At 42.6% G+C, this 15,209-nt stretch overlaps 1 protein-coding gene across 1 annotated transcript; it reads left to right on the forward strand.

Moving 5' to 3' along the window:
• The first annotated feature begins 65 nt into the window (after positions 1–65).
• Positions 66–14,270, forward strand: LOC311141558 (uncharacterized protein). Its single transcript, XM_084176921.1, has 19 exons — positions 66–180; positions 3,389–3,414; positions 3,538–3,572; positions 3,750–3,790; positions 3,894–3,987; positions 4,218–4,312; positions 4,424–4,487; positions 8,280–8,390; positions 8,960–8,988; positions 9,201–9,237; positions 9,475–9,553; positions 9,842–9,869; positions 10,064–10,094; positions 10,292–10,397; positions 11,131–11,168; positions 11,745–11,788; positions 12,085–12,153; positions 12,819–12,977; positions 13,400–14,270. Exons 1-19 carry the CDS (start codon positions 172–174, stop codon positions 13,514–13,516), a joined length of 1,212 nt encoding a protein of 403 aa, XP_084033047.1. The 5' UTR covers positions 66–171; the 3' UTR covers positions 13,517–14,270.
• Positions 14,271–15,209: the final 939 nt, after the last annotated feature.

Raw genomic sequence — 15,209 nt, forward strand, 5'->3', positions numbered from 1 at the left:
GGAATGCAAATTCTCAGAGGGATAGAGGGAGGCACATCAGGACTGTTGTAGCTGCTAGCCTAACTGTTCACAGTTCAGTGTCCCTCGTCCCGCTCTTACTCTAATGCCTATTTGCATCCGAGGCCAGCAACAAAGAACTTTCCTCATGAGTTGAGAAGAGACTCCAGAATTATGACAATGGTAACGTACAGTTTAAATTTGTTACCTTCTGAAAAGAATCAGACAATAATAGAGCATATAAACGTGTATTTGTACAGACTTCTCACTTTGTGGTGATAAAAGGAAGTTACACATAGCCCAATTTGCCTATAACATTGCAACAAATTGTTCAAAAAATTATAAATACAGTAGTAGGCTACCTTGATTACGGAATGGAGAACTGTGATGAACGTTATAATGACGAGTCATTCAGTTTTACAGTGTTATACAGTGTGGACTTTCACTTTTCGTACAGTGGCTTTATTGTTGATCAAGTAAACGGTGACACCTGTTCCCAGTTATTGCGTTCAACCAATCTGCCTGCACAAGCTCCCAATATAAACACTCACACAGCTGTGTAATGCCTAAGATTATAATGTTTACCAGTCATTAAAATAATTCCCTAAACGAAAGGTTTTCACTGCAACATGTCCGTGTGCATCAATAGTCGTTAATTATTTATTTATTTGTTATTAAATAATGATAGTGCAGTGATTGAAAGTGAACAGCTGATGCAGGGCTTGAGATCCATGCGTGTTTTTAGGGTTATGTGCCAATATAATATTTCCTTTCTCCTGAAGTGTACACTCGTTCACACACATTTAAAAGGATTGGCGGGATTGAGCTAGAGAGAGTTGCCACCATATTTCTTATATCAGTCATTTTCTTTTAAATCAGTGAAGGGAAGTGAAGAAGTGCACACTTTGGGAAGAAGGAGGGATATTGGGATGTGCCAGAGGGAGCCACAACCACCTGACCTGTGCCAGAAAGGCACAGACCTCTTGGAAGTGGTCGTAGTAGCTACGATCACATACTGGGAGGCTATCTGGCCTAGTAGTATTGAAGTCCATGATAGCTAAGGGTTATGTTTGTACAATAGTAACGTGCCATGATATGAAATACACTGTAAGATAAACCTCTAGAAAATAGTTACACAATACATGTATGGCTGTACCATTGCACTTTACCAGGCAGAACCAGAAGCCAGCACACCGATGAGCAGCTTAGCATTAGCCAGTACCACTGCACTGTGCTCTGTCCCTGTTTGCATCAGATAAGGTTCATAGACACACGGCCATTTCCCTTTTCTACTGGTAGTTTATGGTCTCCCACGGTCCATAACAATGTAATTTTGTTTGGTCACTACTCACTCTCCCTGGCTTAAAGGGCTAGCTCAGCACACAATCATAAATTGATTGTTTTCATATCTTAGAAGTTGTCAAGCCGAGCTCATTATTGAACACATTGCCTGCTCCCTCCCTTTGTAGTGCACTACTTTTGACCAGGACCCATAGGGAATTTGACCAGGGCCTACTATATAGGGCCCTCAAACTAAACTCTGGACCCCGAAGCCAGTTCCACTGTGTTTTTTCATTATTGCCCTCTAATCAGGGACTTATTTAGACCTAGGACACCAGGTGGGTGCAATTAATGATCAGGTAGAAAAGAAACCAGCAGGCTCCGGACCTCGTAGGGTAAGGGTTGAATACCCCTGATATATACAGTGCCATTTTAATTATGACACATCACCCGCTGTTGTGTAGATTTCACTGTAGGCCTTACCAAATCTGCAGCCTCGATCTCTACTAATTGGGAAACATTGGCAGCATCTTTATGGGATTGAAACCTACATATCTCTCCTAATGCATAGAGTAAAGATCCACACAATTTACTGTATTGTTGTCTTGTAGTCAGTTTGACTTTGGACCATATATGAAAAAATCTATCAAACTTTGAATATGTGGTGAGCTATTAGCCTTTTAAAGAAGTTGTCTGTTCTCTAAAATTAGACTGGGTTTTTCAGACTGAGGGAAAAACAAGAGGTTGCTATTTGAAAGAGTTTACACAGATGCTGTTGGTTGGATAAGGAACATGCATTCTGAAATGATTTAAACTCTGCTGCCTGGGACACAAACAATAACAAAGTAAGGAATCCTCAGCTTATTTGCTGTACTTTTGATCAACATGTTGCTGTCTGTCTTGGTCTATATACCAACTACTTTAAAGGTAGGAAAAACATGAGTTATTAAATTAACAACACTAAACAGGACATGTTAATGATTTAAGACATGTCAGTACATGAATATGTTAATGGTGGCGCCTAGGACTGTAACAATGGGGGAAATGATATTCAAAGTAGTGTCGACCTGAGGCATACATGTCAGTTATGACTCATGCCATCTTCCTTTCCACTAATTACACAGACCTACAGCTTGCTAACCATAATGCCAGAGAATCCCTGAAGTCTATAAAATGTTCATTGATTGATTAGTTGATATTGATTAGTTGACTGATTGACTGATTCTTTGATTGATGATGACACTGTTTCAGTAATGGGATACAGTAAAACAGAAAATAGGTTTGTTTTCTAAAGAGAGACTTTAGCAAAGACCATGTGGGCTGGCTTTGTTCATTACCAATGTTGACGCACAGGATATCTAAACATTAACCAGATTAATCAACTCAAACTGTGCTTCTCTTGCCTTCTCCCCCCTCTCCTCTCTCCCATATCCATTCTTCCCGTCTCATTCTCCCCTTTCCCTCCCCCCTCTCTATTTCTGGGATCATTTACATCAGTCCTTCCTCTCCTTGCTGACCAGCCCTGCTCGGAAACACAGCCAAGTTCACTTCCTGGTTTTAGTCACCTGTTTCATCACGGGGACAGTGTGCCACATATTACAGCCTCTATTATCCTCCTCTCCCAGACACACACATTGTTGTGGCTTCACTAGATCATTTGTAAAATGTGTAATTTGTGTAATCATTTGTGTAAATAGTTTATTTCACCTACCAAGGCTAGTGTAAAATAAATACATATTTTAGATTCTTGGACATTGAAATTCTCAATATTCCCCTGTGGTAGTTTGTGATAGTTTAAGTCTTCTTCAAAGTTGTTTTCTTTTGATTTATTGTGACCTGAGGTCTTGGCTTTGGATGAAAGCTCTTTTGTCTATCCTAGTGCCCTTCTGACACAGCCTGTGTAATAGCTCTGATAGCGAATCTGATGGGAGAGGGTTAACTACATGTAAATGTCTGGGATGGGCCAGACATACAGTATAAGGACACCCTTTATTGTATGATGTCACACAACTGGTTTGAAAATGATAGTGTTGAGATTGTATCGTGTTTGTGTTCGTGTGTGTGTTCATGTGTGTGTTATAGATTTCAGTCATTCCATTTTATTTTTCAGAGTTTCTTTGGAAAATTAAAGAACCTGTAAGTAGCCTACAATGTAGATAAACGTTTTGTTCTTCATTCTTATCTGCCTGACCAGAACTATAAGGCACTGACATGACACAGCACGTAAGTAACATTTCTCTTTCCTCTTTTTCATTACAGACACAGTGGGCCTCCAGCTCCACCCAAAAGAATAGGTGAGCCTTCAGGAAATCCCCCTTATTATGCTAGTGGTTTTAGGGTTCCTCTTTATGGAAGTTTTAATGTGAAGTGCTTCTTCTGCCCTCTCCCTCATCGCTGTACCTCTTCTCCCCCATTTCTCTTTCTCTATCCCCCTTTTCTACTTTCTCTTTATCTCTATTTCTTTGTTTCAGAGAACAATGCGGGATATGGTGGCTGGCCAGAAGATGAGTTTGTAAGTAGAAAAACACACACATATGGACCCAGACTGACACACCAATGGGTATTTTGTTGGGAGAGGTCCTGTGTAGTCATCTTGGTTTGTGTGTGTGTGACAGGACGAGGAGGATGGGGACACATATGAGGCTCCCCCCTGTGAGCGACCCGCCATGAAGGTTCCTCCCAGACATGTGGAGGAGAATGTCTATTTGGGTAACACCACCAATGTAGACTATCATTCTCATTTGAGATTCGCTAAAATCTGACTTTCATGGAAAGTATGCATTGATGCCAATGGGAGTTTGGTGCAAGGATCTCAAGTTATGATTTGGCCCTGTATGTATTGTGGTGTGCTTTTATGTGAACTTTTTCAGAGGGACTATATCTCTTTGTTTTGTAGGACAGGAGGTATCTCTCTGATTGGCTGTTTTTGGGTTCCACAGATAGGACATCAGAGAGGTCCAATCGTGTTCTTCCCAAAAGGCAGGCAGCTCCGCCCCCAAGGCCAGTCAAGATGGCGCCCATGGGCAAAGCATCGGTAAACTATCAGAGTATCCATGCCCATACCTACCTCTCACTAGCCTGTCTGCCTGTCTCTGTGTGTGTGCATTCCTTTAGTGTTATTTAATGTTGTCTTTCCCCTCTATAGAAACAGCAGCCTCACCATCAGCCTGACCCTGATGAGTTCTACATCGACCCCAACACCAAGAAACGTGAGACTCCTCTCTCTATCCTCCCATCTCTATCCTCTTCTCTCTACCCACTGGGCACAGACATCAATTCAATGTCTAGTCCACGTTATTTCAATGTAATTTCGTTAAAATGACACGGAAATAACGTTGATTCAATCACTGTGTGCCCAGTGGGTATCCTCCCCTCTCTAGCCTCTACTCTCTATCCTCTTCTCTCTATCCTCTTCTCTCTATCCTCCCCTCTCTATCCTCTTCTCTCTATCCTCTTCTCTCTATCCTCTTCTCTCTATCCTCCCCTCTCTATCCTCTTCTCTCTATCCTCCCCTCTCTATCCTCTTCTCTCTATCCTCTTCTCTCTATCCTCTTCTCTCTATCCTCCCCTCTCTATCCTCTTCTCTCTATCCTCCCCTCTCTATCCTCTTCTCTCTATCCTCCCCTCTCTATCCTCTTCTCTCTATCCTCCCCTCTCTATCCTCTTCTCTCTATCCTCCTCTCTACCCTCTTAGTCCAGGACATGCAGGTTTCAAGTTTTATTAGTCGTATGTGTGGGATACACATGGTATACACCAGGGGTGTCAAACTCATTTTAGCTCAGGGGCCACATGGAGGAAAATCTATTCCCAAGTGGGCCGGACCGGAAAAATCATGGTATATATAACTTAAAAACAACAACTTCAGATTGTTTTCTTTGTTTTAATACGATCAACATACAACATAAAGCTGGAGCCTGAGGACAGTGTGTCCAAAATAGTACAAGCACAACATCACTATTAATCATGAAACATGTCAAGTTTATTTGAAAATTCTAAAGAAAAAGAACACACAAACACACAATGCCTCAGTGATTAACAGAAGTATATCACAGAAGTATATCACAGATCACAGAACTATATCAGGGTGTCATTTCTCAGGCAGAAATGTAGATAAAAATAATGAAATCCTGTTCCCCAAACAAGTGCAAGAACCACAGAGTCAAGAATAGGTTAAATATACAAATAAAATAAAATCAATTAAAAACAATAGCACATCAACATAAAAACATATAAACATAAAGCTGGAGCTTGAGGACAGTGTCCAAAAGCACAACATCACTATTAATCATAAAACACCTCGTTATTTGAAAGTTCTGAGGACAAAGAACACACAAACACACAATGCCTCAGTGATTCACAGAAGTATATCACAGAAGTATATCACAGATCACAGAACTATATCAGGGTGTCATTTCTCAGGCAGAAATGTAGATAAAAATAATGAAATCCTGTTCCCCAAACAAGTGCAAGAACCACAGAGTCAAGAATAGGTTAAATATACAAATAAAATCAATTAAAAACAATAGCACATCAACATAAAAACATATAAACATAAATCTGAAAGCGTTGCTCAAACTCCCGTAACAGTCCCGTTATTTTATCTTTGAACCGCTTCATGTCTGCCACATGTTGGGTCGCGCACACATTTTTCAGACAGGGGAAGTGAGCTGCATCACCACCGGCAAGTTGCGTCTCCCACAATGACAGCTTCAACTTGAAAGAACGTATGCTGTCATAATACTGCGTGACAACTTTGTTGCGCCCTTGCAGCTGTTTGTTCAAGTTATTCAGGTGCTCTGTAACATCCACCATAAATGCAAGGTCCTGCATCCATTCTGCGGAATGAAATTCTAACACTGGTTTGCCCTTTTCTTCCATGAACTGTTCAATTTCTTCTCGTAAATCAAAGAAACGCCTCAGCACAGCACCTCGGCTTAACCATCTTACCTCAGTGTGGTATGGCAGGCCATAGATGTGGTCTTTCTCTCTGAGAAGGCTGTCAAACTGACGGTGATTCAGGCTTCTGGATCGGATGAAATTAACAGTTTGGATGACCACCTTCATGACGTTATCCATCTTTAATGACTTGCAACACAAAGCCTCCTGGTGCAAAATACAGTGAAAAGTCAAAAAATCACGTCCTCCATTTGCAGATTGCACTTTCTCTCTGAACTTTGTCACAACGCCTGCTTTTTTCCCGATCATTGAGGGCGCACCATCTGTAGCCAGGCTGACAGCGCGGGACCAGTCCACTCCGACCCTGTCCAGTGCGCCGACGAGTGCGGTAAAAATATCAGCTGCTGTCGTTGTATCTGTCATCGGCACCAACTCCACGAACTCCTCGGTGACGGTCAATGTGTCATCAACTCCGCGGATGAAAATGGCCAGTTGTGCAACATCTGTAATGTCCGTGCTTTCATCAATTGCAACCGAAAACGCAATAAATGACTTTACTTTTTGCTTCAACTGGCTGTCCAAATCCACTGAAAGATCGGAAATCCTGTCTGCAACTGTGTTTCTTGTCAGGCTGATATTTGCAAAAGCCTGCCGCTTTTCAGGGCACACAATCTCCGCTGCCTTCATCATGCATGTTTTTACAAATTCACCCTCACTAAATGGTTTTGAAGCCACTGCGATTTCATTAGCAATGAGGTAGCTAGCTTTCACTGCAGCGTCACTGATGTCTCGGCTGTGAGTAAACACAGACTGCTGTTTCTTCAGACCCGCCAACAGTTCATTCACCTTCTCTCATCTCCGCTGTCCTTGAAAGTTGTCATATTTGTCGGCATGAAGACTCACATAGTGGCGACGAAGGTTATATTCTTTCAGCACTGCAACATGCTCTGAACACACCAAACATACAGCTTTCCCATTCAATTCCGTGAATAAATAGGATGACAATTTTTCTTGGAACACTCTGCACTCTGCGTCCACTTTTCTCTTTTTTGACAGAGACATATTGGGGCAATGAGGGTGCCAAAGCACATAATGTTAAAAGTAGAAGCCGTAATAAATATCGCGGGCAAAACAAAGTAGCTCATTGGCTGCACGTGCTTGACCTACTTGCTCTGCCCCGGTATAAACAGTTTGCTTGCTTAACAAAATTGCTATTGCACCATCCAGTGGACGCAATTGGAACAGCAGTTTATTTTATTGAAAAATTGCAGCGCATTTTTATACTTTACAAAATTATTATTATTATTTAATTTTTTTCAAAATCATCTCGCGGGCCGGATTAAACCCGTTTGCGGGCCTGATCCGGCCCGCGGGCCGGACGTTTGACACCCCTGGTATACACCGTCCAAAGAAATGCTTACTTGCAGGTTCCTTCTGGACAATGCAACAATAATAAGAAATAATAAAAGATAAGAATACGAACATATTGTAAATGGCTCAGTAGAATATAATAAACATTTTAGCATAAGTATAATACAGGTGTTTTGGGGAAGGGGGATTCAGCTGCAAGTGTTTAAATTGTGCAGTATTTAGCTATCATAATAAGAGTCTGGTAGCAGCAGTTGTGATGTGTGTGTGTGTGGATGTCTGTATGGGTGTGTGAGTGAGTGCTATGTGTGCTAAGGTGCGGAGAATCAGAGCAGGTGGTCAATCCAGTTGAAGTGTTCAGCCGTCTGATGGTTTGTAGATATAAACTGTCTCTGAGCCTGTTGGTATCCAACCACATGGTCCAATAACGTCTGCCAGACGGTAAGGGAGTGAACAGCTTGTGGTTGGGGTGTGTGGGGTCCTTGATGATGCTGTGGGCCTTCCTCAGGCACCATTTCGAGTAAATGTCCTGGATGGGTGGGAGTTTATCCTATATGATGATTGTGTATTTTAAATATGGATATGAATTGTGCCCTATACATAGATGTGAATGTTGATTGATGAAAAGCTGTAACAGGTAATATCATTCTTGAGGCATTTATTGTACAGGAAAATTCACTTAAACAAACCAGTAAGTTAAGTTTGAGATGGTCAAGCTTCCCTCTCTTCTCTCTAGCTCCTGAGGTAGACAGGAAGGAGAAGCCAGGGAAAAGGTCTACTCCTAAGAAGTCTGCCCCTCCTCCTTCCCGCCCTGCCCCTGCTCAAGCCCCTCCGCCTGCAGAGGAAGGTAAACGCTACAGTCATAGGTCTAGCTCGACTAACCGGTGCCCCCTCACATTGACCCGGTACCGGTACCCCCTGTATATAGCCTCACTATATTGTTATTTTTACTGCTGCTCTTTAATTATTTGTTACTTTTATTTCGTATTATTTTATATTGTATTTTTAGTGCGATTGTTTTTTTTTGGGGTGGTATTCTTTCTTAAAACTGCATTGTTGGTTAAGGGCTTGTAAGTAAGCATTTCACTGTAAGGTCTACACCTGTTGTATTCAGCCCATGTGACAAATAAAATGTGATTTGATTTTGATTTGCCCGATAGATGCGCAGGCGGTGCATTGCATTAACCAATGGTTGCATGCCACGTCATCGACTGTGCATAGCTGATATGTTAAATACCTATCCAGGTGTTGTAAGATCTGGCATGCGTCTGCAATGTAGTAGGGCAGGAACTCGACCATAATCATACCCTGGAACCCTAATCTGACATCGGTGTGCTATTACATCAAGTCACCACTAGAGGGATGTTTTGAAACTGCAACAGCATCAGCCTCTGTTTTCTCTGTTGTGCTCTGCAGATGTCTACCTGGATCCTAATGAAGGACAGGTGAGTCCAACAGATTGTTAACAGACAGAGCCTCACCCCTACCACCAGCCCCCAAACCGTAGCCTTTGCATCCGCTGTACCCTTTTAACACATTCTTGATGGACAATTAGTATATTCATAGTTCCATAGGACCCTGAGTTGTCTGGTTTCTGGACAATTTCTACTTTGGCCAGAGAGAGGTGATTAATATGCGTGTTATGTCTCTGTTTCAGGGAGACAGTGATGACCTGTATCTAGAGCCCACAGCAGGTCAGTTACTCCTGTAGAACCTCTAATACAGCCTCAGGATCAATGCATTTATACTGAGGTTTTGACTATTATCTGGATTGATTGATTGATTGCAACTCCAGAGAGAATATATTTTATATGAGATAAAGAGACAGTACATGAATTCCAAATTATTAAAGAAAAAACAAGTCAATGGCTTATTTTGAGATTTAAAAAAATCCTTGGCACTGTCAAAAATAAATACTCCTGTCTCTCTAGCTTGCCCCCCTGCTCCTCGCGGGCCCATAAGGATGCCCCTCCCACCCAAGACAGCAGTTGCCCCTCCCCCCATGCCCATGTGAGTACACCTGTCAAGACATGAGATAAAAAAATGCTCAAATTCATCTTGGTGTAATTTAGGTGTACATCACCACTTCCATTTTGTTCATCGTTATGCAAATGCACCAACTGAATTTAAATTCACCTCCTGATTGACTGGGTTAAACTGACCTTGACACCATCCCTGATACCAGTGCCATTGTATGTCATGAGAGAAGCCATATTATTGTTTTTGTGTTTTGTTGTTTGACATGCGATATCAGCTCAGTCCCACCCTGTCTGTCTGTCTGTCTGTCTTTCTCTGTAGAAAACCTCCAGTGCCCAGAGCCAAGTCGGTCAGTTTCTCCATGGTTCACACATTATTTAACACACCTCGGGCACATGATTTAACACATCACACCACTGGCCGGTTTAAAACACAGAATTGGCCCGTTTCACAGATTCTCCACTGAACATGTTTTTTAGTGCAGGAGTATAGGCCTAATCTGTGTCCACATTTGAATGAGTTTCACTCTTTGCTCCATTCCAGAGTTCTCTATTGGTCAGTGAGGCAAAGACAGGTAAGTGACACTACATTCTGTCTGACTAAAAATAGATGGGTCATGATGATAATGTCTGCATCCCAAATGGCCTATTCCCTACATGCACTACTTTTGACCAGAGCCCTACATAGGGAACTGGTTGGGTTCCATTTGGAACGCAACCATGGAGTGAAAATGCAGAACCTGTTCCGTTTCTGTGACCCCCCCTCCCCCAGCTCTTCCGCCTGATGTGAAACGCTCCACATTCCCTGGCAAGCTGCCCCCACCCACCCCAGGCATCAAACCCCCCTTCCCCGCGTCCCTAAAGGAACCCAAACCCAGGTGAGGCTTGGAAACACAGCCACTCTCACAGCACCATGCATGAACACACTGGATGAGACCACGCTACACGCTGCAAGAACATACATGTTAAACAGGTTCATACTTTATGAACTTTCAGTCTTGTACAAGCAGCAACAATCAAACACACATAGATACCACTTAGTATTGTCTGATAAGGATTTCCATTCTGTTTATTTATTTACATTTACATTTTAGTCATTTAGCAGACGCTCTTATCCAGAGCGACTTACAGTTAGTGAATACATTTTTTATTTTATTTATACTGGCCCCCCGTGGGAATTGAACCCACAACCCTGGCGTTGCAAACGCCATGCTCTATCAACTGAGCTACATCCCTGCCGGCCATTCCCTCCCCTACCCTGGACGACGCTGGGCCAATTGTGCGCCGCCCATGAGTCTCCCGGTCGCGGCCGGCTGCGACAGAGCCTGGATTCGAACCAGGATCTCTAGTGGCACAGTTAGCACTGCGATGCAGTGCCTTAGACCACTGCGCCACTCAGGAGTTTCATTTATCCATGCAGTGTGTACTTTGTGGTCTATAAAGATGATCTTATATTTGAAGTGTGTGTATCTATGATAACATAGCTAAGTCTTTGAATTATGAAGGCCTACTGTTCTTGTATATTCTATATTGTTGTAGCCACTGGCCTATATTGCTAATCTATTGTAGTAAGCATGTTGTCTAACGTTGGACCTGGTGTCTGTGTTGCAGCCCCCCTCCCCCTCCCACTGTAGACACTACCGCAGCAGGTAAGAGCATGCTGGGAACAGGACCAGTATTGGGTCACAGCTGAAGGATAGAAAGCCATAGAAATTGAAATAAAGGAAGGATGTGTGGAACTCTGAAAAGCTCCAACTGTGGTTTGCTTATCAGAGTTAAGGACATCCTTCATTTCTTTAAATTGTTGTTGGTTTTCTGTCCAGCATAATATGAACATGTTGGAGGTGCATATTGTTCATTTTTCATTACCTATGTAAATTGGAAGCCATTTTGATTATAACGTGAATTATAACATAATTATAACTTGTTTAACCCCGTCATATAGGGTCACTGTGGCTTCTGTCAGTATTGCTGTCCAGCATACTTGTGGCCTTGATTATAGCTACATGCTTTATTAGACTGTAGAGCAGATCATACACCGTGCTGTAGAGCACTCTACACGTTGGTCAACAACTCATTATTTCTGATTGAAATAATCAAAGCTTGATGATGAGTTTATTATTTGAATCAACTGTGTAGTGCTAGGGCAAAAACCAAATCATACACCGTGCTGTAGAGCACTCTACACGTTGGTCAACAACTCATTATTTCTCTCTATGCCAAAGTTTCTCCCTCTGGTATGAAGACAACCATGCAGGCAGGAAAGGAGGTATGTGTCTTTCACTCTCATACTGTACCGCTCATATAACCATGCATAATACAGTGTTAAAGTGCTACAAATGTTGCTGCAATCCTTTGTTAAATAGTGATATACCTGAAGTATGGGGTATCCTTGGATATAAGTGAGTTGTGGGTTCGTTTCCCACGGGGGGCCAGTATGAAAATGTATGCACTCACTAACTGTAAGTCGCTCTGGATAAGAGCGTCTGCTAAATGACTCAAATGTAAATGTAAGTGTGGTGGCAGGCAGGGCAGGGTGTCATAGAGAACTGTGGTATGTTACAGGAGAAAGAGTGGTTTGCTGGAAACTGCAATAGAAAGACTGCTGAGGACCTCTTACTGCAGATCAACAAGGTGGGATACACACACACAAATACACACACACACACACACACAGTTCTTGAAGTACCATATAATAAAAATCTGAAAATTACTTAGAGGTATAGAATCCCCAGCTCTGAAGGACCTGGCCAATATGATTCCTGAATCAATATGATTAGTTATAGTTAGTTAGGCAGCATTCCTCAACAGTGAATCAATACTGCATTGATCTATTAGCCTGTCAAATACACCCACCTTGTTCCTCTGTTGTTCTCTCCCCTCCTCTCTTTATGTTGCTCAGTAGCTGAGTAGCTGCTGATGTGTTATAATGCTGCTGATTATATGAGTGTATCTGTCACTGGCCCTTTGTTTTCACTAACACAGCTGACCTGTTTCATTTCACGCTGAAATGGACAAGCATTAATGTGAGAGTAATCTGTCGTAACTCCCCTTTATTTGACTGCAGACAGATACACAGATTTGCAGGGAGGTTATATCAGACTAAGGATTGCAGCGAAGGCACAGGGCAGTGCAGAGGGTAATAGGGTATTCTCTCAGTATTCTGTTTTGTGTGTGTGTGTGTGTAGCCTCGGGGTACAGCTGAGACATACACACACCATCACTGAGTGAGTCATCTGTGCTCATTCAAAGGCCCTGTGGGTTTTGATACTGATATTCTCTCTCTCTCTCTCTCGTAGGATGGGGCATTCCTGATACGTTGCAGTTCGGCCCAGAACGCGCGTCAGCCCTACACGCTGGCTGTCCTATACAGACAGAAGGTCTATAACATCCCCATCCGCTTTCTGGAGGAGACGCGCGGCTACGCCCTCGGAAAGGAGGGCAAGAAGAACGAGGAGGTGAAGAGGGGGAGAGTGCTAAACAAGGGGGAAAATAATGAATCAGTGAAAGAGAATAGGAGGATGAGGACGAGAGTGGTGAGATAGGGGGATACAGAGAGAGAGAGAGGGGGGAAATGAAAATGTGAGAGGGTAGGGAGGAGAAGTGAGGGATAAGGAGAGGGGAAAAGACAGAGGCCGCAGGAGGAAAGGAGGATTTGCAAAAAGAATGTGCAAAGGGAGAATGTGGGCAAAAAGAATGAAGAGGTCAGGTGAGGGAGGAGGGGATAGAGGGAGGATGTGGGAGGAACGGAGGATGTGTGGAAAAGAGACGAAGGAATGCAACTTAGTATTGTACTGTAACCTCTGTAATAACTATACTGTAGTAACTCTCTCTCCCTTTCTCTGTCCCTCACTACTCCCTCCCTCCACCTCTCTCTTAGTTTTTCTGTAGTCTCCAGGAGATCATCTCTCATCACAAGAATAACCAACTGCTGCTGATCGATAGCAAGAGTCAGGCCAAGCACACCACATATCTCACCCATCCAGCCCGTCCATAAATTACATTACCCATAACTCCCACACAATGTATCTCACCCACCCAGCCTGACCCTACACTACTACTAAGGTGGCAGGTAGCCTAGCGGTTAGAGTGTTGGGCCAGTAACTGAAAGGTCGCTGGTTTGAATACCTGAGTCGATAAGGTGAAAAATCTGTCAATGTGCCCTTGAGCAAGGCACTTAAACCTAATTTGCTCCAGGGGCGCCGTGCTACTATGGCTGACCCTGTAAGACAACACATTTCACTGCACCTGTACATTTCACTTCGGTGTATGTGACAATAAAACTTGTTTTTTCTTCATAACCCACAGACAATGTATCTCACCTACACCAGCCCATCCATAAAGTACATTAAATGCTACCATTAATAACTAAATACATTTGATAACTTGGAAATACTACCTTCAATAGTCATGTTACTTACTCACAACATGTCCATTACAAACCCTCTTTTTTGTTTTGTGATGTTAATGGCTAGAAGTGTACATATTACCGTATATCTGTGTACTGTATGTGTTTGTGTGTTTTAAAGTATGCTGTAATTACATCTGTATGACTTTATTAACCTATTTTTGTTAGAAATTAGATGAATTTGAAAATGCTTGCACCTGAATAGAGTAGTGAGTAGTCTGTGAAAAGGTATATTCAATACTTAATTCTTGCTCTGACTTTATGCAGTGTTTGTTTCAGTGAGTGATGGTGGATTCAATGTTGGGTCTACTCCTGTGTTGTGACTGAATACTGTGTAAGTGGCTCATCTGTAAGTTCCTATTTATATAATAATATAGTCTGAAATGTTCTGAAATCCTGTCTGTGTTTTATCATTTTGTTGTATTTGCAACACCACAGCGTGATAGGCATTTATTTCCCTCAAAGTTGAAGTTGTTAGTTAGATCTCCAAAAATGCAAGGTTTCACTCCATTTTAAACCACCGGGCACAGATGGCAGTAATATACCTATTGTAGTTGCATAGCACAACTCATCCACTCACCAATGAGCAGTTTAGAAATGTGCATTGGTGGCAGAAAATAAAAACGAGGATTATGATGATGACCACAGATAGGAGGAGAAGGATGAAGATGGAGATGTTAACTGGTTAAGGTGTGGTGGTAACTGCCAAAATAAAGGAAACACCAACATAAAGCGTCAATAAGGCATTGGGTCACCACAAGCCAGAACAGCTTCAATGCACCTTGGCATGAAGTCTACAAGTGTCTGGAACTCTATTGGACGGATGTGACACCATTCTTCCATGATAAATTGTTGATGTTGGTGGAAAACGCTGTCAGGGGTCGCTCCAGAATCTCCCATAAGTGTTAAATTGGGTTGAGGTCTGGTGACTGAGAAGGCCATGGCATATGGTTTACATTGTTTTCATGCTTATCAAATCATTCAGTGACTGCTCCTATACTGCAGATTGGGGCATTATCATCCTATGGGGGCATAGCCATGGCAACCAAAATAATGGCCTGCCCAGCATTTTTATACATGACCCTAGGCATGATGGAATGTTAATTGCCTAATTAACTCAGGAACCACACCTGTGTGGAAGCGCCTGCTTTCAATATACTGTAATGACCCAGCTGGGTCATAAAGTAAAAGAGAGACGGGCACCAGTTGTACAGGCAGAACACAGGTTTATTCCTGAATGGGCTATTGTTCAGGCCACAGCCCACGCCGCTAAACCTCGAAC

This window comes from Coregonus lavaretus (assembly GCF_964263955.1).
Source record: "Coregonus lavaretus genome assembly, chromosome: 14".
NCBI lineage: Eukaryota > Metazoa > Chordata > Actinopteri > Salmoniformes > Salmonidae > Coregonus > Coregonus lavaretus.